The 21,150-nt window shown below is 55.2% G+C and overlaps 1 protein-coding gene across 8 annotated transcripts in view; it reads right to left on the reverse strand.

Annotated features, from left to right (window-relative positions):
• RALGDS (ral guanine nucleotide dissociation stimulator) overlaps positions 1–20,647 on the reverse strand; it is a 39,582-nt gene extending 18,935 nt beyond the window's left edge. For 2 of the 8 annotated variants that reach the window (XM_085239184.1, XM_010720952.3), the window contains exon 1: positions 20,387–20,647. In XM_085239184.1, the coding sequence (XP_085095310.1) occupies positions 20,387–20,407 (21 nt within the window). In that variant the 5' untranslated portion in view covers positions 20,408–20,647. Of the gene's footprint in view, positions 1–529; positions 887–11,293; positions 11,894–20,386 lie in introns of those variants that run through there. The other 6 variants (XM_085239187.1, XM_085239185.1, XM_031556213.2 and 3 more) reach the window with 5 other exon arrangements.
• Positions 20,648–21,150: the final 503 nt, after the last annotated feature.

Raw genomic sequence — 21,150 nt, forward strand, 5'->3', positions numbered from 1 at the left:
CCTCCACCTCCATGCAACAAACTGCTCGGGCTGAGCTCCAGGCGCCCGGCGCTGAGCTGCCCAGGGTCTTACCCGAAGCAACACCAACATTTTGCATCCTCCAGCAAAGCCCATAACCTTCCCAGAGGACACTTCTGTGGTTTAGACAAGCCTGAAGTCCTTAAGGGCAGATCAGAGCAGTTCCCTGTCTGCAGCAGCTGAGATATTAATAAGATTTTTCATAAGACACTAAAAAAACCTTATTTTGAGGTCTGTCCACTTCCCCTGCTGTTTAGAAGAAGGGCAGCTCTTTGCAGAGCCCCGTCTGGCAGCGTGCCCGCCACTCAGAGCAAAAACACCAAGCAGGGCCACTCGCTTATTTAATAAATGAAACGAAACAACGCCGCGTTGTCCCACAGCTGTCCCCATACTTAACTCCGGGAGCTGCCAGAGGGCGAGCACCGCGATCCTCCTGCACCGGGCTGAGCCCCAGCCCAACTCATCACAGCACGACCCCCACCTCCCAAATCCCCCACCCCCCCATCCTCACCTCCAGCGGCGGCAGGTCGGGGTCGAGCTGGGTGAAGCTGTGCAGCACTACGGGGCTGTTCTCCCCGGCCACCTCCAGCCTCACGCCGCCCCACAGGCTCCGCGCCCGCCGGCAGCCCTCGAACATGTCGGGGGCGGGCGGGGCGGCATGGTGCCGGCGGCTCACCATGGGCACAGCCACCGCATCCCCGGGCCGGTCCGGGGGGACCGAGATCCCGGGATAACCGGGGACCAGCACCGCCACCGCCCCCGGGATGGGAGAGAAGCTGCCGGAGGGAGCAGCGGCGGAGCAACACGACTTCACTGAGGGACCGGGCTGAGAAAAGCGGCGCTTGGATTTCCTCCCCCGCAGCCTCCGCCCGCCCCGGGGGTTGGCCCGGCCCGGCTCGGCTCGGCCCCCGGGGGGAAGGCGCGGGCGGAGGGGGCAGAGCTTCAGCCGGGAGCTGCGGGGGAGTGCGGGATGGGGCAACGCGGAGCCGAGCGAAAGGGGATTGAAGTGGGCGGCAATGGGAGAAGCCGTGCGGGGTGGGACGCCGGCCCTGGAGGAGGGTCTTGGTATCGCCAAGCGTTCATACAGCTCTTAACATCCAGCTCTGGGGTTCAGAGCGCACCACCTCGAACCCACCGCTAAGTATTAACCTAATGCTTCAGCCAGGCTGCTTCCCATCCCACGAGCTCAGCCCCCACGGTGCCATCTGTGCTCAAATCACCGCCCAGCCCCAGCAAATTTATGGGATGCTGCAGTCACAGACCCCTGGGCCCCTTCCCATGCTGGCCCCAAAGTTACAGCCCGTGGAACCCCGGGCCCCTTCCCGTGCTGGCCCCGATGTGCAGGCACCGGGGAGTGCAGCAGATTGCAGAGCAGCAGTGTGCGGCCCTGCAGGGATGCAGGGAAAGAGGAACTGGGCTGGGGTGCAGCAGGGCTGCCGATCCCACTCTAAAGTGTCGCTGAGCTCTCAGGCAGATGTAGAAACCACACAACGTAACTGTTTTCAGAGGCACAGAGGAACAGGCAGAGCCGTTCCACACTTACTGCACACACTGAGCTCAGCATCCTCTCACCCTTCCCTGCCCCTTCTCCTTCCCTGCCGATAAACGCATGGCAGCTGCTGCTGACACCACCAAAACCCAGACGCTTATGCCTCAGCTCTCTGCACAGCTGAAATAACAGCAGCCTCCCAGCCGTGCAGCCCCGTGGCTTTATTTCCAATGAGAGCATGGATATTGGGGCTGCACATCCAGATCTGCCCAGGGCACCTCCTGCCCAGGAAGGAAAGGATTAACAAAGCTGAAATACTCCTCAACTTGAAAACGTACCAGGCAGGAGGATGAAGGAGGACAATGCAAGCTATTGTCCCGCTTATCTGGAGCTGCAGAGGGTCAACGGGACCTCCAGGGCTACACTATGGGAAAGGGAACAGAGCCCTGCACAAGGGCTGCACGCAGCCCTACATCTTTGAGATGCTCTATGGGGGTGATGCCAATCCTGACCCTGCATGCCGTGCAGCATCGTGTGATGCAGCGAGATGTGCTCTGTAATGCAATGGGTCACATGCAGAGCTGAGCTCAGTGCATGCAGAGATTGGGATCCTCCAGAGCAATCAGTGCTGCCCTCAGGGCTGCGAGGTCGTGGAGAGAGAAGCCAGGGTTCAGCTCTTGGGGAGTTGAAATTGTGGCACCACAGCTGGGATGGCTCAGCACTGGGTGCACAGAACAGATAGCAGCACTGCTCGTCTGCAGCTGCAAACCTCTGCAGAACCCCCCAGCTTTGTCTGACCTCTACAGAAAGCTATGGAGCTATTTGAGGGGTGGCGTTCATCCATCCCTTGGTTGACCACTAAAGATAATTCCAGGAGAGAAACACTTCTGATAATGGATAATAAATAATACAGTGGCAGGAAGGCAATGGTGAGGATTTAAAAATAGGCAGGCAGTTTCCTTTTCCCTCTCCTGGGAACCTTCTGGGCCTGAAAAGCAAAACACTCCAAGAGGGGTCAGGAGCCCCAGTTCAGGATGTTTGCTCAGCACTGCCAACCCCACGCACTCAGACACTGGGGTCAGCACTCTTGAACACCGTGAGACCCAAAGCATAGACATGCTCAGGGCTTCTGCTTTGCCTCTGAAGGGCGACCATCAGACAACACCCTTGGGTTCCTCCCCTACAGCTGTGAAGGTCTTAAAAATTTGTGCAAGTTCTCATCTTTGAGGTCCCTTCCAACCCAAGCCATTCTGTGATTCTAGGATTGAATTACAGGCACGTGACTCCGGGATTGGGGACTTAAGGAAACCATCCACCATTGAACGACTCAGTAAAATAATAATAACAGTAAAAATAATCATTTCAGATTTGGCAAACTCAGCAAAAGCTTTTCACAACATGCTGAGCACTTTGTGTTGATGTCAGCTGTGAGCATCAGCAGCAAAGACAGACACAGGCTGCGGGAAACCCCTCGCTTGGTTCCTTCCCATCACTCTGCAGTGAGCATTTGGCTGAATAAACACAAACTGGTGCCCCTTCAAATCGCAGATCTGCCCTCATCTGCCACAGCTTGTAGCCCGCAGGCTTCCCTGCATGGCAAATGATGCAGAACAGGCAACAAATGGGCACTTGTGCCAATGCTGAGCCAGTGCCCTGGGTGAGCTCAGCGCCTCTGGGGCAGCACTGCAGGTTCAGACCCTACGTTTGTCTCAGCACCAGGGCTCAGTGCATGCCCCGAGTTTTCTCCCAGCATACACAAGCTCATCCCACAGCCCAGGAGCACACCCAGCTCCATCCAGCCCTCCCCCAAGCTGCTTTTCCAAGGCCCAATCTTAGCTGGAAGGTGATGATGATCATGATGATGATGATCATTACTAGCATTTCTCATAAAACGAAGAACTAGCACCACTTCCTCATCTATTCCAGGGAAAAACCCTCAGACCTTGTGCAAGAAGGGAACCTGATGTCACCGCCGCACTCAGCACACCCTAACACTGATGTGAAGTTACAGCACCGCTCCCAAAATCCAGGAACCAACAGATCCCAGCCAGCTCTCCTAACGATCATCAGTGCCTAACGAGGGAAGCACACCAACTCCCCCGGCATTAGGAGTTAACCTCTCCACCCCACACTGCTGCACTTCATCCTGCAGCCCTGTGCACAGCTGGGCACAGCATCTCCTGCACAGCCCCAGTGCTCGGCCATGCAGAGTAATTGTGCCACAAATCTAGAAGGCAAAGCAGCTTGCAGGAACATTTCCACCCCATCCTACTCCTCATCTTTGACAGCTGGACTAAATGATCTTAGAGGTCTCTTCCAACCTTTGTATTTCTGTGGTTCATACCAATCCACTTTGCCACGGTATTGGAGCACGTTCTGTTCAGGGTTGATAACTTCAACCTCTGGTTTTTCAGACCTGCAGACTTCTGGGTATGGAGCAGAACGCTGCCAGCAAGGGGAATCAAGGCACTTTCTGAGGAATGTTCACTGAACTTCTGGCTCCAAGGTCAGCTGAATCCTGACATGCTGCAGACACTGATGCGCAAGTGATTTCTTGCACTGTGTGTCTTTGAAGGCAGTGTTTTTCTCATTGTTGCCTTTCTGCCAGAGTGTTTTGGTCAGCTCATGTAACAAACACCACTTCAGGTACTCGTAACCAAAAGGAAAACAGGAAACCCTTTTTTCTGTGTTGCGTAGCAATCAGCATACAGTCAGCCAGCTTGGGGCTCCTGGCTGCACTGAGCTATAGCTTCCACCTTTGCTTGGCTGATAGAAGGGAAGGGACAAAGCACTGGTATGAAAGAGAAGAGCTATGAAGCCACAGAAACAGGCTGGGAAAGTCATGGATGGGTGTAACCCCTGAAGAGAGGATAAATTCTTCTCTGAAATCAAAACGTAATAGAAAAATAGGGTGACATCATCAGAAGCCATTACATATATAGAAATACAGCTCTGCCCATCACTGCAGCACCAACAAAGTGCTCTGAGCCCTGCGGGGTCCCTTTGCACTGCTTCCCAAAGGGAACAGAATCCATAGAGGAACAAGGATGGGATGGGAGCTCAGCCTCTTAGACCCACACACAAGGGCAGGGAGTACATTTTTCCAGCGATGGTAAATAGCCAAAATGACACGTTCAGCTGAATTGTGTAAAAGGAGACTCTCAGAAACACGACGATCTGGCATTGGATCAATAGAGAACTCCCAGTGGATAATGAAGAAATGTTGCTCATTGCCAGTGTGCTCTCCAGCCCTGCTCTCGCCCCTCCTCCGGCCCATTTGGTGCAGTTAGCCCAGAACAGGACTGAGGTGGTGCATATTGAAATCTCAGATCCTGGAAACGCAGCACTAAGGTGAACCAGCACACAGCATTAATGTTACAAGTACACAAGCAAGGGTACTCAAAGAAATCCGGTTAAACAGGAACAAAGCCCTTCAGTGGCAGCTATGGAAAGGGATGATCCAACAGTGGTTCTGCATCAGGGAAAGCATACAGCAGAAGCTGGTATGGCACGAGCACAGGGAGGCAGATCTCTGATGGGAGGACAGCATCTGACAGAGACAGCCCAGGGAATGTTCCTCTCTGTCCAGGCTGGGATGTGGAGAGCAGATAGGAACAGAGTCTGTCGGCGCTGACCAAGTGAGCAGCAGGAGAGGAGCCTGCAAGTGCGGAAAGGGAAACCTTGCAGCCCAGATCCCGGTATCGCCCCTATGACACATACAGCCAAATGGCTTAAAAGTCAATTAGGAACTGCAAAAGTCTGTTGGCCACCGCAGGTATTGGTAAACCCTCAGAACAAAGGATGCTTTAACATAAAAATTTTCCTCTCTCGGTAATGACCACTTTAAAGGTTTCCGCCCCACATTGTTTCAGCAGGGGAAGTCATCCCAGTGTGCCTCCCAGATTTCCGTGGGTGTTTTGTGGCCACACGACCCCACTGGGCCGCCTCCATCCCTTGGAGGGCACTGCTCCTCCTGCCCACCTCAGCTCCACGCACCAAAGAATTTCGGTTTCCATTAAAATAACATTGCCATCCTGTGAGCCTAAAATTGCACAAACTGAGAGCGAAAATGTTTTTGCGGCTGAAGCGTTTGTAAGCAGTGCCTCCCACGTGGACCTGCTGGTGTTGAACAGCACACAACCTCACGCTGCAGAGGCTTGGAGGAATCCACAGGATTCCCTACTTCCTCTCAGCCATCTCATATTCACACAGATTTAATTATCTGCGAGCCCTCCGCCAAATTTGCATGATGTTGGGTTCAGAAGTCGTTTGGGGAAAGGACACGTACACAGACAGGCACCCACCGGGGAGAAAGGCCAGAGAATGTGACCCAGGTGTTTGCAGAAGGGTCAGGAAGCAGAGGGTGAGCACCACGAGCTGCTCCCTATGTGCTGGGTCCACCTTCAATGCCATTCTTGCAGCATCCAAGAGCTTTTTCCACCTCTGATCTCTGCTCACGCTGATCAATCCCATCCTGCACAGCCACCATCCATTTTTGTCACCTCAGCAGCTCACATCATTATGTATACATGGTTAATTACCCCATTTCTATTTGCAATGCACTGCTGGGGAGCTGTGTCAGTGTTTCCATGACATGCAATGTGGCAGCATGCAGGTGCAACACCAGCCCGGCATGCACTGAGTCACCTTCTTGCAAAAGCCAAAGCCCTGCAGAGCTCTGCTTTCCCTCCCAGTCTCAGTGGACACTCAGTGCCACTTGCAAAGCGCTCTGCTGGTGCAGCCTGGAAGTGGAGGCTGGTCAGAGGTTTTTGGAGGGGCTTTGCTGCTGCAATGCAGCCGGCAGAATTGCCAGAGCCGTGCCTTGGGCTGACCCCAAAAGAACCAAGGATAGAGGGCAGGGTGGGGTGGAGGCTTTGTGCAGTAGGAAAAGCTGAAGCTGTGCCCTGCAGTCCGTCTGTCTCCTGCCTCGTGCTTCCCCCATCCCTCTGCCAAACGGGAAGGGAAATCCGGGATTTTCTGCTGCTTTTCAGTAGGGATTAGTCTCCATTTCCTGGCTCCAGCAGCTCGGGGGCTGCCTCAGCGTGACCTCCACAGACAGGGACTTCCCATCCCTCAGACCCCATCCCAATGCCCCACAGGTGCCCCAGCTGTCCAGGTCCGACAGCCCCCAGGCTGGCATGAAAAGCCATTTCTTCTCCATCCTCCCTATCTGCAGCTCTTAACTTGCACGTCGTTTCAAGGATGGGAAGCAGAAGTGCAGGGGGAAGGTTGCTATGACAAAAGGAAAAACCCAAACTCTGATAGCAATGCACAGAGAAGCCCAAAGGGAGAAGAAAAGGGCGAACAGAAGGAGGGGTATTTTTTAAGATTATTTTTTAAGAGTAAGATTCTTACCATGGAGGCACAGGGGAAGAGGAGCACTGGGGATGCTGTCCTTGGCCACCATCGGCACCGAGGGAACACCTGAAGGTTTCGGCCGCGCACCGCAGCTCCCCTCTCAGACAGCCTGTGTGACCCACACACGTGGCCCCAGCAGTTAAAAATACCAAATATCACAAGTTCTGCCCAAACGGAGCCACCAGCACATTACAGCACGGTCATATGATGGAGCGAGAGCTGCTCCTCCGCCAGGCGGGACAGAGCCAACCCTCACTGCATAAATACCAAAATCACGCAATGAAATCACTCTGGGTTAACATCAGAGCCAGCTCTGGCTGCATCCAGCTGTGCTCCGTGATGGGCTGCAGCACTCTGCTGTCCTGCGAGCACATCGCACTGAGACCAAAGGGGCTGTCTGCATCACATGGAGGCCAGGGCTCCAAGCTGAGCAGCTCCTCAGCACTGTTTGCAGCCCAAGTGGTGAAATTCAGCCCTAATTTGCACTCTCACTGTGATGATGCTGGGACATTTCGGAGCACGACGCGAGCGGAGCGTATGTCAGCAGGAAACTAGGGCACTGGGGAAGCCACATCTGAAGGCAGGGCAGGGTCTGGCTCCAGGCAATTAATTGTGCATCTGCTCTGCAGAGACACGTCTGCAGAGTGAAAGCTGCAAGGAGAAGGGCCTCCTGCCTTTGGCCGTCAGACAGAGCTGGTGCTGAGGCGGCGGGGAGGAGAAAGAGCAAAGCAGCAGGGAAACTCTTGAGGATGTCACCCTGTGCACCACATCACGTCCTCAGTGCGAGTTAGGGAGCAGTGCTGCCAAAGGCAGCAGTGATTGGTGGCCCTCTGCCCCGTCCCTTTAATAGAGGAATGCTGCTACTGGATAGATGGGCACAGCCTTGCTGGGAGAATTCCCAGAATCCCTGGGATTTTACAGTGCTTTCCTGGATCTTTGCCCTTGCAGATGAGAATTCAGCCTGGGTGACTTCTTGCACAGTTTCCAGCTTTCCTCAAAGAAGCCAAGTGATGATTCACCCCAGTAGAAAGTTTGGCCAAGAGAGGGGATGGAGGGATTTGTTGTTTTTGACTGTAATTGTGGTTAGGAAACAGTCCCAGTGCTTGCTTCAGCTCCTCCCTCTCAATAACATCTACCATACACAGGCAGTGGAAAAGAAACAGCCTTTGATATAAACACGACAAAGCCTTTGATTCACTGTGGGGCTGTTTGCAGCGGCGGCTTTGCATCAGCACCCGACTCTGCCCCATGATCTGTACAAGCACCAGGTCCCCCTCCCACCAGGTGAAAGCCCCTTGTGTGGAGCAAAGTGCTGAAGGGATGGGTGCTGGGTGCTCGGCCATCAGCAAGGGGTCCCCAGTGGGATGGGAGGCTCCCATGCCGCGTGTCTGCAGCTCATCCCATTGCCCAAAGGCTCTGATGGGATCCTGGGGGCACTCAGCCTTCCAAGTCTGGGGAGGAAGGTTCAATTCCTGCCACCTCACAGCCACCTCTGCCAGCCTGAAGCCCCAGGGTAGCTTCAATGCCCAATTAGTGCTGGGAAGATCACTCCATTCCCATCGGCTCCAGCCAGGATTCATTGATTGCCATTTCCGCAGCACTCCACGGTGCAACCGGTGCTGCAGAGCGGTGCGTTTCCGAGTAATGAATCTAGAAATTAGTAACTCATTACCATTGATCTGAAAGATTTTTTTTCTATGTGCATTACACCCAAGGTAACAGTCAGCTAAAACATGTAAAGCCTGAATGAGATCTCTGAAAGAGGCAGGGAAAAAGCAGTGTCACAGCAAACCTGGGCACAAACCATCCATTCCATCTCTAGCCCCCCAGGCCTGGCTCTAAGGTCAAATGAAGCTTTTATCTCCCCCTGTATGCCAGTACATTGGGAAAAAAATATAATATTAGAAGAATAAATTAGCATGTGAAATGTAATTTGACTAATTAGCCCAGTGGAGTGGAAAACGTTGGTGAACTGCTTTGAAGTCAAAATGACTGCACTGACGAGGACATCGCTGAGGAGAGGGGATGTGGGGGCACCAGGGTGGGCTGGGGGGCACGGAGAGGGCAGCAGCAGGGTGACCTCACCCCACGGTTCCCACAACCAGGAGTGTTCCCAGGACACACAGCCCCAGAGGGACACCCCTAGGGATGAGATGGCCCCATGTTGGCATTGTCCCATCACTCACAAGAGCGGATGTTGCCGATGAAGTTGACCAACCAACTTGCCCTCCAGCTCCATCGTGTTACAGAACTGCCCGAGCTGCCACAAAAAGCCGTTATGTCGCTTACAACAGTCCGCTCATTGATTTCCCCATTTCCCAGATATAGAAACTGTTACTCTTTTATTAGCAAAGCTTTGGAAATCCCTACCCATAATAGCAAGAGAAGCATTCAGGGAAATGTTGCAACTGCTTTGGCTGGGCTATGAAAGGGAAGGACTGATAATCCCATGGAAAGCCATCAGGGAAGGTGGGAATGAGAGCTTGGGGGTGGCTGTGGCGATGCTCCCTGTCCAGCTGCCAGTACCCAAACGTGGGCATGGGCAGCACACATCACTACATCCATTCCCAACATGTGCTGCAAAGTACAAACTCAACAGGGGACATGTACTGGGCGCACTGAAGAGTGGCAGGGCACAGTGCTGCATCCTTTCCCGTAAGGTAAGACCCATGGTGTCTGCTCTCATCCCTGCAGATCTGCCTGGGTTTTCTCAGCCAAGGCAGCTCTGGGCTGGGGCCAGCCCTGCAGCATGGGCAATATTCAGCTGCTTGCTCCCTGTTGGAATCAATGCCTGGACCCTGTTCAGTTATTAGAGCTTCACTGGGGTGTGTGCATCCAACATCCCAGTGTAATGCACACCTAAATTTCTCCCAAATTCTGCACAGTGAGACATTGGCTCTACAGGTGCAGCCACCTCACCTCCACTTGCTGGCAGAGGCAGCGAGCATCCCTCACATTGTTTCCCTCTTACAAATACACAGGCAGAGCCCCAGTGTAAGTGAGAATATGGAGAATGTGCTCTCCATGGTTAGAGTTTTCATCAGAATGCACTCACCCTTTCCATCCTGCACAATGGAGTGAATGCCCAATGGGGGCTGAGGGTAGGGCTGCCCCACCACACTGCTGAGCAAGGAACAGTGAAAAACCCAGGCAAGCCAGAAGAGCCCTCCAACAGTGCCCAACCCCCTTGATTATCATTACTTGTTATTATTCTGCAATAAAACCACGGATATGATTAGAAAGGGGAAGTCATTCCAAGCATGGAGGGCATCCCCTGCTCAATCCTGACCACTGCCCAGGTGGGCTCCACTCTCCAGATCTGCTTTCCACCAATCCCTGAGTAGCCCACACCACAGGGAAACCCAGCCCCAGCTGCCGCTATGGCGTGGTGCAAGCTGCTGACAAACCCAGCTAAATGAGAATAAAGCTTCCAACCAAGAGGTCAGCAGCTCCCTCCCCTCCTTAGCATCACTCACTGCCTCCCCTCCTCTTTCCCAAGGTTCCACGCCCCGCTGGCTCTGCAGTGGCCGACACAGGTATCCTCATTAGCACAGCAGCACTGTAGGTGCTGGAAAAGCCCGAGGCTGTTTCTAAATATAGGAGCCCCATCCCTGCTGGGATGGAGGGGCTGGGGCTGCACACCCCTGCAAGGTGCTCGCAGGGAGTCCTCCCTGCTCCCAGCTCTCCTCTCCGTGTCATCGTATGCCTTTGAGCACACAGATAATGGAGAAGAGGAGAAGGTAGCATTCTCCGCTGCTCACTAATTGCTCACCAGCAAGAAACTGCCGATTAGAGGCCCCTGTGGGGAGGACACACACTGAAGAGCACAGTAAGAGCATGGGCTTCCCCTGCTCGTCAGCTTTGCCTCAGTGCTACCAGCACATGGAGCACATCCCAAGCCTTCACACAGCTGGGGAACTGCCCACTAACCCCCTGTGAGCTCTGGAAAGCATTTGACCCTTTTTGGGGCTCTCCATCAGCTTTAGCACGGGGGCCTTTCCTCCCCAGTCAGATTCCCGGTGTATTCCTGCAATGGGCAGAGTTAAGGTGACAAGAGGCGGATCCAGGCGTAGGGGTTTATCTGCCTGGGTGCTGCAATCCTGCTGCTTTGCTGTGTGTCAGCGCCATGGGCAGGGCAGCCAGAAAAGCAGAGCCATTCCCAGCCCGGACACCGGCAGCCAACCCACCCTTCTGCACCACCACCACGCAGGGAGGCATCGTCTGCATCCCAGACCCCTCCTTTCATGATGCATTTTGCAAGAGCATCGCACAGCCTGCGTCGAGACACGGCGCTTCGGGAAGAAACGGCTGCACCCGGAGGCGGTGCCACCTTCAACTTTGCCACGAGTTCATCAGCCCCGGGGTGGGGTCACGGCTCCTGGCTGCCCCCCCGCACACCCACCCGGCCCCGGCCTCGCCTCCACTCACGTCGTCGTCCTGCACGCTCAGAGGGATGTCCAACATGCACATCTGCACCGGCTGCACCAGCGCCTTCTGCACGTTGAACAAAGGTTTCGCCTCCATCTTCCCCGGCACGGAGGGGCTGCTCATTCTTCTCTCTCCGCCGCCGCCCCTCGTCCAGCAGCAGCTCCAACCCGGGCGGGGAGGCAGAGCAAAGACCTTTCCCTGCTCGGTTTTCTCAGCGCATCTTGCCAACAGCTGCGGTCGCTCCGAGAGCTCTTATTTCCTTCCCCGCAAATCAAAGGGCTGCGAGGAGCTGCGCCGGGAGGCGGTGTGCGCTGGTGTGCGTGCGGCGGGCGATGCTCCCGAGCTGGCGGAGCAGCCCTGTGCCAGCATGCCGCGGCACGCCGCTTTCCACCGCTCCTTTCTTTCTTTTTTCCTTCCTTCCCTCCTTTCTTTCTTCCGGGGCGAGCTGGGTGCTGGCTCGGTGTGATGCTCCCAGCCTCATCTACATGCACAACACCCCCGGACCCCCGCGCATTGTCTCCGAGGCACAACAGGTCGTGCCGGCTGTTGATTTCTGGTTGCGATCAGATTGTGTCTTGCGGCAGTTACAGCCTTTCCCGCTGGCTGTTGTGGCAGCAAACAGGCAGAGCTGGAAGGATGAGAGGGTGTGAGACAGGGAGCATGCCTGAGCCCGGCTGGAGCCTCCCCTTTTCTTTCCCTCTCCTCTTTCATCCCTGGTGCCCATTGTCGGATCAGCGCCGTCCTACACTCCAAGGACTACAGCCAGGCTTAAATAATTCACACCCAGAGAGCGCTCGGGAACCTGATGGCACTGGCAATGCAGGGTGACACTCAATTAAGGCAGTGAGCAGCGGTGATTTTTGCTTACAGGTCAATTCCTGCATGGGAAGCTTTGCCTGGGTGAGCACGGCATGGGCTGCCTGTTCCACTCCTCACAGCTCCAAAACTGAGTTTTCCTGAAAGAGAGTGGCACAAACCAGGGTGGTTCTGCAACTGAGAGACACTGTAGGATTTGCACCAATGGTGTCAGTGGGTCAAGGTGGAGTGAGATGTGTGTCCCAGAGATGGAGCATCCCGGTGTCTTGCTGCAGGGCAGCAGTGCCCAGCACAGAGGCCATGCAAAACTCAAGGAATAAGCCAATGAAAACCCCCACCACCCTCAAGCAAACAAGATTTTCCATCCTTACTGCAGCCCTTCTTGCTGCGCCTTGCAGTGATGACACGGTGGGAGATGCTCATGGTAAGTAGCATAGAGGAGCCCAGCGCTGCACATGGATAGGGAGCTGCCTCCAGGGCTCTCCCCCAGCTGGCAGCACCTGGGAGCTGCCCCTCCCATGCCATCGAGGCAGTGCCGCAGCCCAGAAAACATCCTGGCACAGTCACCATGTCCCAGTGACTCAAAGTGATACGTGCTCCCATGGGAGACTGCCTCATGCCTCATGCTGCCATCACTGGCTGTGCAATTTGCACCCAGCATGGGCAGCACCCACAGCTCTGGTTCCAGGAAGGTGATTCAAGCCTGCACCAAGCCCATGTGAAGGAGCTGTAGGATTCCCATCTCCCGCTGGTGCTTGGGTCCATGGGATGCCCCCAGGTAGCAACAAGGAAGGGAGGACAGCTGTGGCTGTCTCACAACATGTGCTTCTGGCACATCCAAGGTCTACTGTGCTGGTCCCCAAAGACCAGCAACCCCTTGTGTCCCTTACACCCCTGCCAGGCAGCTCTAACAATGCCAGAGGGATCACTCTTCCAGCAAAGCCACAAACCCTACAGGGAGACCGTGAAGGAAAGCCAAACACCAAGCACAATGTGCTGGGGGAGCCAGGCAGAGCAGCACATGGGGTTGGATGTGGAAACTGCTGCTTCTGAAACCAGCTCAAACCCACAGCACTGGGACTGGATGATAGGATGTACAGCTGCACACATAAAAATGCAGAGTGAGGGCACTCATGCAGCCCCAGAAACGGCATGAAACATCCCCTGTTCTCACCTACAGCACCAAGGGACATTGTGTTCCTAAAGCAGACGCCCACAAGGTGCTTTGGGACAACTTGCCACTCAGCTGAAGCAGAACGCAGAGATTCCCCCAGCACCTCAGCAGCCCCAACAGGGTGATCCCACACGGGCATCAGAACAGCAGCACCGAGCCACTCCGCCTCCGGGCTGGCTGGCACGGGTGGAAGCTGTGATCCCACACACTGCAGCAGCAGATCCCACGCACTGCTGGAGCCCATGGAATGGGGCAGCCCTGCAGGATGTGCAGGAGAAACCCTCCCAGCGCCATCTCAGCCCGCAGCCCTTGAGCAGAGTGGGAAATGCCAGCACAGACCCCAGTGCTTTCCCATTTTGCTTTGCACGGGGGTTTTATTGCTTCCTGCAGATTCAGCAGAGAAAACCCACATCGGGACCTCACTGCTTCACAGCTGTAACTCTGCCTTGGCAGGAATAGAGCAACTACAGGGCAAATAAATGGAGCTGTCTCTGCTCCCCACAAGCACATCGTTTGGGGCACTTCACAACGGAGCACAGTTAAATCTCTGCATAGGTGGGAAGGTTTCAATGACACAATTCCACACAGGAGGATTTTGGCACCCAGCTCAACTGCCGTGGCACAAACATGCTGAATACTCCAAAATGCAGTGCCCACCCCTCAGTCACACTGACAGCAAGCGACAAAGGCCCACCTGAGCAAAGCCAGCCTCAATGCTTGGTGGATTCAAGCATCAAAGGCTTCCATAAAACTAAAGAATTCCCACAAATAACAATGGTGTGTTTGTTTTTGCAAGGAAATTTCAACCCCAAGTATTGTCCACAAGCCCAAACATCACTGCATCCTGCGCATGGAGGAAAATGCTCTGCTTCAGAGAAATGATGCAAACCTGACTGGTTTATTTTCACAGCACGAGGCTGATAGAAAGGCAAAGAGGAAATAAAGCAGCGTGACGAGTGGAAGGCAAATGGAAAATCCCAGCAGCTCTTCCCCTCTGAAGCTTATCAGTAAAAGAAAGAGGAAATCTGCTTTTGAAAGCACAGAAATCCCAACATGGCAGCATCCCTCGAGAGAAATGTGCATTTACAGGGAGCCAAGGGCACAGATGGGGGCTGGGCATGGGCTGGGACACGTGGATGCAGCCCCGTGGGTTTTCCAGGGCTGGGACATCGATTCCTCAGTGCACACCCAAGGCAGCTCGGTACCTAGCTCATGGTGCTTCTGTATGTCCCATTTGAAATGTCTGCCTTGTCCCAGATGAATTAAGAGAATAAACTTGGCTCATTTTTAAGCCTGAACAGAGCGCAGCTGGTCAGCACCCTGAGCTGAATGAATTCCCCAGTTCCCCCAGAATAGAAACGTATGCAAAACCAGTTCATGTGAAGCACAGACAGTCCTTTAACAGCATGGAGTAGCAATTACCAATGCCAGCTATTAAAAAAGGGAACCAATTAGTCATCTTGGGATTCCTCCACACGTTTTCCACTTGAGGGATTTCCAGCAGCACATCCCCTTGGGATGAAGCACACCCCGGGAGCTCCCTTGCCCCATGGGGAAGGACAGGGATGCCTTCCATCACAGTCCCTGGATGCGGTCTCCATGGAAATGGTCACTGCAGCAACGCAGAGCAGCAGGGATGGAGAGCCGGGGAGGATGCAAAGGAGGACCTTCCCCCTAAGCAGGAACTAGGAGGTACCCACAGCCCCCCTCCTTCTGTTTCTGAGGCCATTTCCCTGCATCAGCAGCACAGTGAGGCTTCGGTGCTGCCATCCTGCTGCTGCATCTCGCGCTGAAAGCACTTCATCCTGCTGGAATCGGTCCTGTGGGAGCTGCTAACATTGAGCTGTCACAGTGGGGATGGCACTGGGAGGGAGGAGAGCTGGAGGCTGCCATGGCAACGGGCTGATTGGGTTTCCATAACGATATCAGAGATGGGGACGAAGCCTGGGCTGGGGGCAAGATGCTGCAGCTTTGGGTGTGCACAGGTGGACAGCAGGGCTCACCCATCCCTGTGCCATCTCCACAGGAACAGAGATCCTTGCTGCACACAGTGTCTGTGTGATACGACAGCAGTGCTGCAGGGCACGGAGAGCTGCAGGCACGGGCCAAGCGCGACAGCCCCTGCTGTCACCAATGATTATTTCTTGGTGAGGGTTTATTCCACCTGGCAGCCAGGCTTGAGCAGCAGCCGTCTGCAGAGAGAGCCCAGGCTGGCAGCAGGAGCAGGGTGGCTCTCTGGGCATATGGCCACATCCATCAGGACCTGCACACAAACACGACTCACAGACTGCACAAGGCATGACCTGAAGCGCCTGACAGAGCTGTAGCATCCAGCAATTCACCATCTGAAATTCAAGCATACCTCAGAGCATGTTTTCCCCTACCCAACACGTGGCCAAGGGGTTATCTGTAGGTCCCCATCTCTGCTCCGTGTCACTTGTCAGACAGCAAACCGTGGGCTCAGAGATAAGAGCCACGGCAACAGCAGCTTGGAGCCTCCCCGCCCCATGCAAATAGCTAGGGCTCCCCCAGCCCTCCCTCCTCACACTGCTGAATGGCCAAGGGGCTTGAAAGAAGTCTTCACCATGTGTGGTCGCCCTCTAACCAGCTCATTCTAGCACAACATTCGTTGCATGGACAGATTTTATAGAACCATTTGAGTTGGAAAGGACCTTTCAAAGCCATCTGATCCAACCCAGCAATGAATAGGGAGACCCACAGCATGCTGAGAACCCCATCCCCTGACCTCAGGTGTCTCCGGGGTTGGGTTGTCACCACCTCTCTGGGTAACCTTCTTACAGGTCCGTATTCCTGGAGTAGGTGAACAGTGGGAAAAACACAGAGCCAGTGCCATGGGACGGGAGCATCCCACAGGAGTGGGACACAGCATGGGAGGTGCACGTCCTCCACCCCACACCATGCACAGCCATCGAGCGACTGCTGCAAATCGGATGAGGCTCAACCCCGGAGGCCCACCATTGATTTCCGTTGCCTAACGACAGGAAAGCTTTATAATCCTATTAACTAAACACCCTTTCAAGCAGCAGTGACAGAAGCACCAAGGGGACTTGTGTAAGCAGGAGGAGCCACAGTGCAGCACACAGCTTCGTAAGTGCTGGGGGGGTCACCAAAATGTGAGGCTGTGAAACCTGCAGGTGCGGTGCTGGATCTGACCCACAAACCAAGCAGGTCATTGGCACAGGAGCTGGGAGTTCTTGCACAGAACAGCAGTGCCCAGGCACACAAATTTGCAAAAGTTGTCCCCAGAAGATCAACGTGTTGCTGTATTTCAGTCCATCCTTAATTACCAACACCCTGTTTGCACTTGGAGAAGTCCTCCAGCAAAAGACAGACCACAATTTAAACATTTCACGGAACAAGCTGAATTTTGTTGCTTCAGTCGCTGTGCACAAGTGCCTGCCCATCACCATGGAAATGCTGTAGAGAGAGCTCGGGGCCAGCTGGGGCTTTCGTCCTCCTCCAAGCAAAACCAGGGCCTCGGGCAGCCACCAACCTGTGGCACTCAGAGGAGGAGCAATGGGTTCGTGCTCCCCATGGATGGGTAATGGGAGGATCCCATCACATAGAACCATTGAATGGCTTAGGTTGGAAGGAACCTTAAAGACAATCCAGTTCCAACCCAGATCTGATGCCCAGGACTCCATCCACAGCCTTGAGAACCTCCAGGGATGGGGCACCCACAGCTCTGGGCAGCTTGTTCTCTCTTCCTTCAGCCTTTCTTCTCCACACAGGGAAGTGCGGAGCTGGGATGCCCCAGCATCCCCAAACTCGGGTGTATATGCAAAGCCCCTTTCATTTTCTCCTGATCCCATGCAGAATCAGTTCAGGCCCAGGGGGCTTCTCCTTCCCTCCCTAATCTGCAGCAAGCGAGCAACCCATTGGGGCAGCCTCACTCATCTCTTCCTCCTCCCATCTGCCAAAGCTCTCTGCACACAGAGCAGCAGAGCACAGTGAGATCTCCCTACTGGATGACCTCCTGGCCTCCAGGGATTGGGAACTCTGTCCTGTGAGCCCGCGATTCCCTGACATGCCTCTGCTGAACCGCCTTTGACGTCAGCTCATGTCTACAAATATTGGTTTTGACCTACAGCCAAAAGTTGAAGCACAGGGGGAAAAAAAAAAATAAAAATGGTGAAGAAAGCAAATATCCAGCATCCTGTGGAGAACCCCAGGAGAGCAGCATGGGGAGGGCAGGCATTCCCAGGGTGAGTTCAGAGTAAAAAGGGTCAGGATACCATGGAACATGAAGTGTAAATCCCCAAGGAATGCAGACAGGTGCAGCCTCACTGCTGGTTGGACTCAGCCAGTCCAGAGCACAGCGTGGCTCCAGTGCTGCTTCCCACGAGAGCTGTGCCACCCCTACAGCCCCCATCCATCCACTGACCCTTCCAGCACCTACAAAGGCAGAACCTAATAACTCACAGGGAAAACAACAGTGCCATCTGCTGCACAGCTCTGCTCGGCCCTGTGCAGCCTGGCCTGCACAAATGTGCACGTGGGCTCACTCAGCTCACAACAGTCACAACTGCACACGAATGCATCCCTAATCAGCACCGAGCGATGCACGAAGGCAGCAGCAACCACCACCAGACAGGGAAGGCATCCTTGCAGCCATCCCAATAGCCACCAATCGCTGCATGCCTGGGGACAGCTCTGGTTTACATGGAAGAGTAACAGACCACAGAGTGTCCCAGAGCCCATGCAGTGACAGCAGCGTGCAAAGACACAGAGCAAAAGGCAAAGTAGGCCAACAACCCCACTGCCCCACAGCATGCCACAGGTGGAGCTCAACTTCCAGCCTCTACAGGCAAGATAGAACGCAAACAGCCCCTAACACCCTCCCAGTCTCAGTGAGCTTGACACCACCCCCATCTTCCCCCTTAGAGAGAAGTCCCAGATCCCAGCACACAATGCCGCGGAACCCTGACCCCGAGATCCCAGGGAACTTCAAGCAAGGGGTGGGAAGAGCAGGGTCAGCTGCTGCGAGCCCATGTCAGCTCCCCCCAGAGCCAGCAGCTGTGGGCAGCAGGCAGTCAGCCACCCCATCTCCAGGTGGACTGCAGATTGGTGGCCCGTGAATCAGTTTCTCAGCCTGGAAAGCACGCTGGCATCCTCTGTGAGATATGCGTTGCTATAGCAATGGGAAAGGTATCAGATGCAAAGTCAGCACCAATGGATAGCACAGATCACTTTTAAGATCACTAGGCAAGATCAGGACCCCTGCTTCTCACAGTCCCACAGCCAAGCACCATACAGGGGATGGCACAGCAAAAGCACTGTGAGGAGCTGAAAAACATAATCCCAAGGATGCCCAGAACAAATAGCCCTGAAAACCCCCTCCTTTGCTCACACCAATGGCCTCTACAAAGCAAACTGACTCCGGACAACAAACTGCACTGAGCGTCCCACACTGAGATCCATTCTGCAACAGCTGCTGCATCCCCTGCTCATGGTCACACATACAAGAGTGGGAGCTCCAGATGGAGCAGCCCAGCCATGCTGGGGAGGAACTATGCATCTCTCTGCCAGCTGGAAGCCACCTTCTGACCCCGCTCACGTGCAAGTTTTGGTTTGAAGGCTGGAACCTTCAGTTCCTCACAAACCCTTCCATCCAGGTGTTTCGACTCCCTGAGGAACACACCTGCAGCGATTAGATCAGAGACGGGGAGGGGGAACCCTCCTTGTTTACTCAGCTTGTTTGATTTGCAGCACTCGGTTGTTTGTGTGGGTCCTTCTCATAGCAACCAGGGAGAGGAACACGTACAAGGCATGAAGAATGCTGCTGTGCAGCCACGTTGGCCGGGTGCGGCTGTGGGTGCAGCTGGAAATTCCTCTCACCCGGTAGTCACAAAAAATGATGGGGCTGAAGGAATCGCACCCCTGACACGGCCAAGTGCTCACCCCCACCAGCAGGGCCTGCACTCTGTGCCACACACACCCCTGGGGTTGGTGACAAACACCAGTGTGCCTCAGTTTATCCATATGCAAAATGGAGGTAAGTATAAGCAAACGTTGGGACTCTCATATGATGCGCTCCATAGGAATGCAATGTTCATTCCACAGCACAGCTGGGAGACTGAGCTCTGGACATCGTTTTCTGTATGATTTTACACCTCTGACTTTCTGGTTCTCCCTCCAGCCCACAGCCACGCAGTCTTGTTTCTGCCCCTTGGCAGTGCCAGGATGCAAACCCAGCACTTTGGCTGCCAATGCCCTTTTCCAAAGGCACACGCCACGCTCCAGTACACACACACACATGCTGGCACAGCTCCTGCCTCACACGCTCACGTCCACCAGAGCTAATTCAGCTTCTGTTCACAGTGCTGGGGCAAGGCAAACCAGGCCTGGACCAAACAGACACGCTCGGTGCAGAAGGCAGCTTTGGGATGCCTGTTTTTTTCCAGCCCAAAAATGGCTCCCATCCCACTTTTCTATCGCAGCATCAGCCTTTTCCCTTCTCCATTTCTGGGATCCCAGGAGCTATCACTGTCCACTTCCCTTCCCATCGCCCCGTGGGCACTGACCCCATCCCTCTGCAGGGCCAGAGAGCAGGTGAATAAAAAGTAAAAATAAATAAAGGATAAGTATAAATAAAAAGCGGGGAATAAAAAGTATAAAATCAGAGCAGCATCAGGACCAAAAGAAGATGAGGAACCTTCCATCGGATTTTTTGCCTTTGGTTCACACTCTCCTGCCTCAAAAGCACCACGGGGTTTGCAAGCACAGAGCTTTTGCCCCTTTAGGCCCGATTTGGCCTCGTTCAGCCTCGCAAACACAGTAGCGGGGACAGGGAGCTCCTGGTGCCACCTGGCTGAGCGCTGCAGCCCCGCACGCAGCCAGGAACGGCCGCAGCACCGCAGCAACCCCCGTACCCGACCCGGGCTGTGCTGCTCTCCTTCTCATTCCTTCATTCCCACTCCTCCTTGCTCCTCTCGTCCCCTCCGCACGCAGAAAACCAAACGCATTCGCGTGGGTCCCCGCGAGCCCCGCAGCCGGGGTGCAGAAGGGGAACCCCTGTCGTTGCGGAGCCGCGGGCACCGGGAAAAGTGACAAAAGCCGAAAGAGGAAAGCGCTCAGCTCACCTGGCTGTCGATCATCATCATGTCCCGCTCATAGCCTCCGCGGGCCGCGCTACGAGAGGCGCCGGTCCCGGTGCGGGGCTCCGCGGGGCTCAGCGCCGCTCCGCGCTGCCCGGAGGCCGGGGCCGCTCCGTGCCGGCCATGGGGCCCCGCAGCCCCACCGGGAGCCGCCGGCACCGGCAGCGCGGAGCGCGCAGCGCAGACAGGAGAGAGGAGCGGAGCGCGGGGCGGAGGCGGGCGGGCTGCGAAGGGAGGGCGGGGAACGGCGGCTCCGCCCGGAGAGGGGCGCGGAGCGGGGATGTGCGCGGTACCTGCGTGCCTGCAGCCCCCGCACCGCGCGAGGACGCCAACCACGGGGCTGCACTTCTGCTCCCAGGCTGTGCGCGTGGATGCCCGTCCGCCTGCGTGCGGATCTGCTCCCCTGGTTCCGCACCTGCCTCGGGAGTGGGCGCACAAACAGCGGCCCCCGTGGATGCGCATCAGCCCGCCGGGGGTGCAGAACCGCTCCCGAGGTCTGCGTCAGCTCCCGTGGGTGTGCAGCAACCCCCCGTGGATGTAGACTTGACCCCAGGTTTGTGCATTCGGGCTACAGCTCCACGGTTGCACGTTTGTTTCCTGGGTGCGACGGCAAGTGCGGGCATCTGTTCCCACTGCACCCTCATCCCCGTGCCCTGAGCATCCCACGACTCTTCAGGTTCAGCCCTGGGAGGTTTGAGCTGCAGGTGCCGCAGAGAAAAGCTGCTCTCAGGCCTCGCCGTGGAGCGAGC

Source organism: Meleagris gallopavo, chromosome 19 (genome assembly GCF_905368555.1).
Source record: "Meleagris gallopavo chromosome 19, MGAL_WU_HG_1.1, whole genome shotgun sequence".
Classification (NCBI taxonomy): Eukaryota; Metazoa; Chordata; class Aves; order Galliformes; family Phasianidae; genus Meleagris; species Meleagris gallopavo.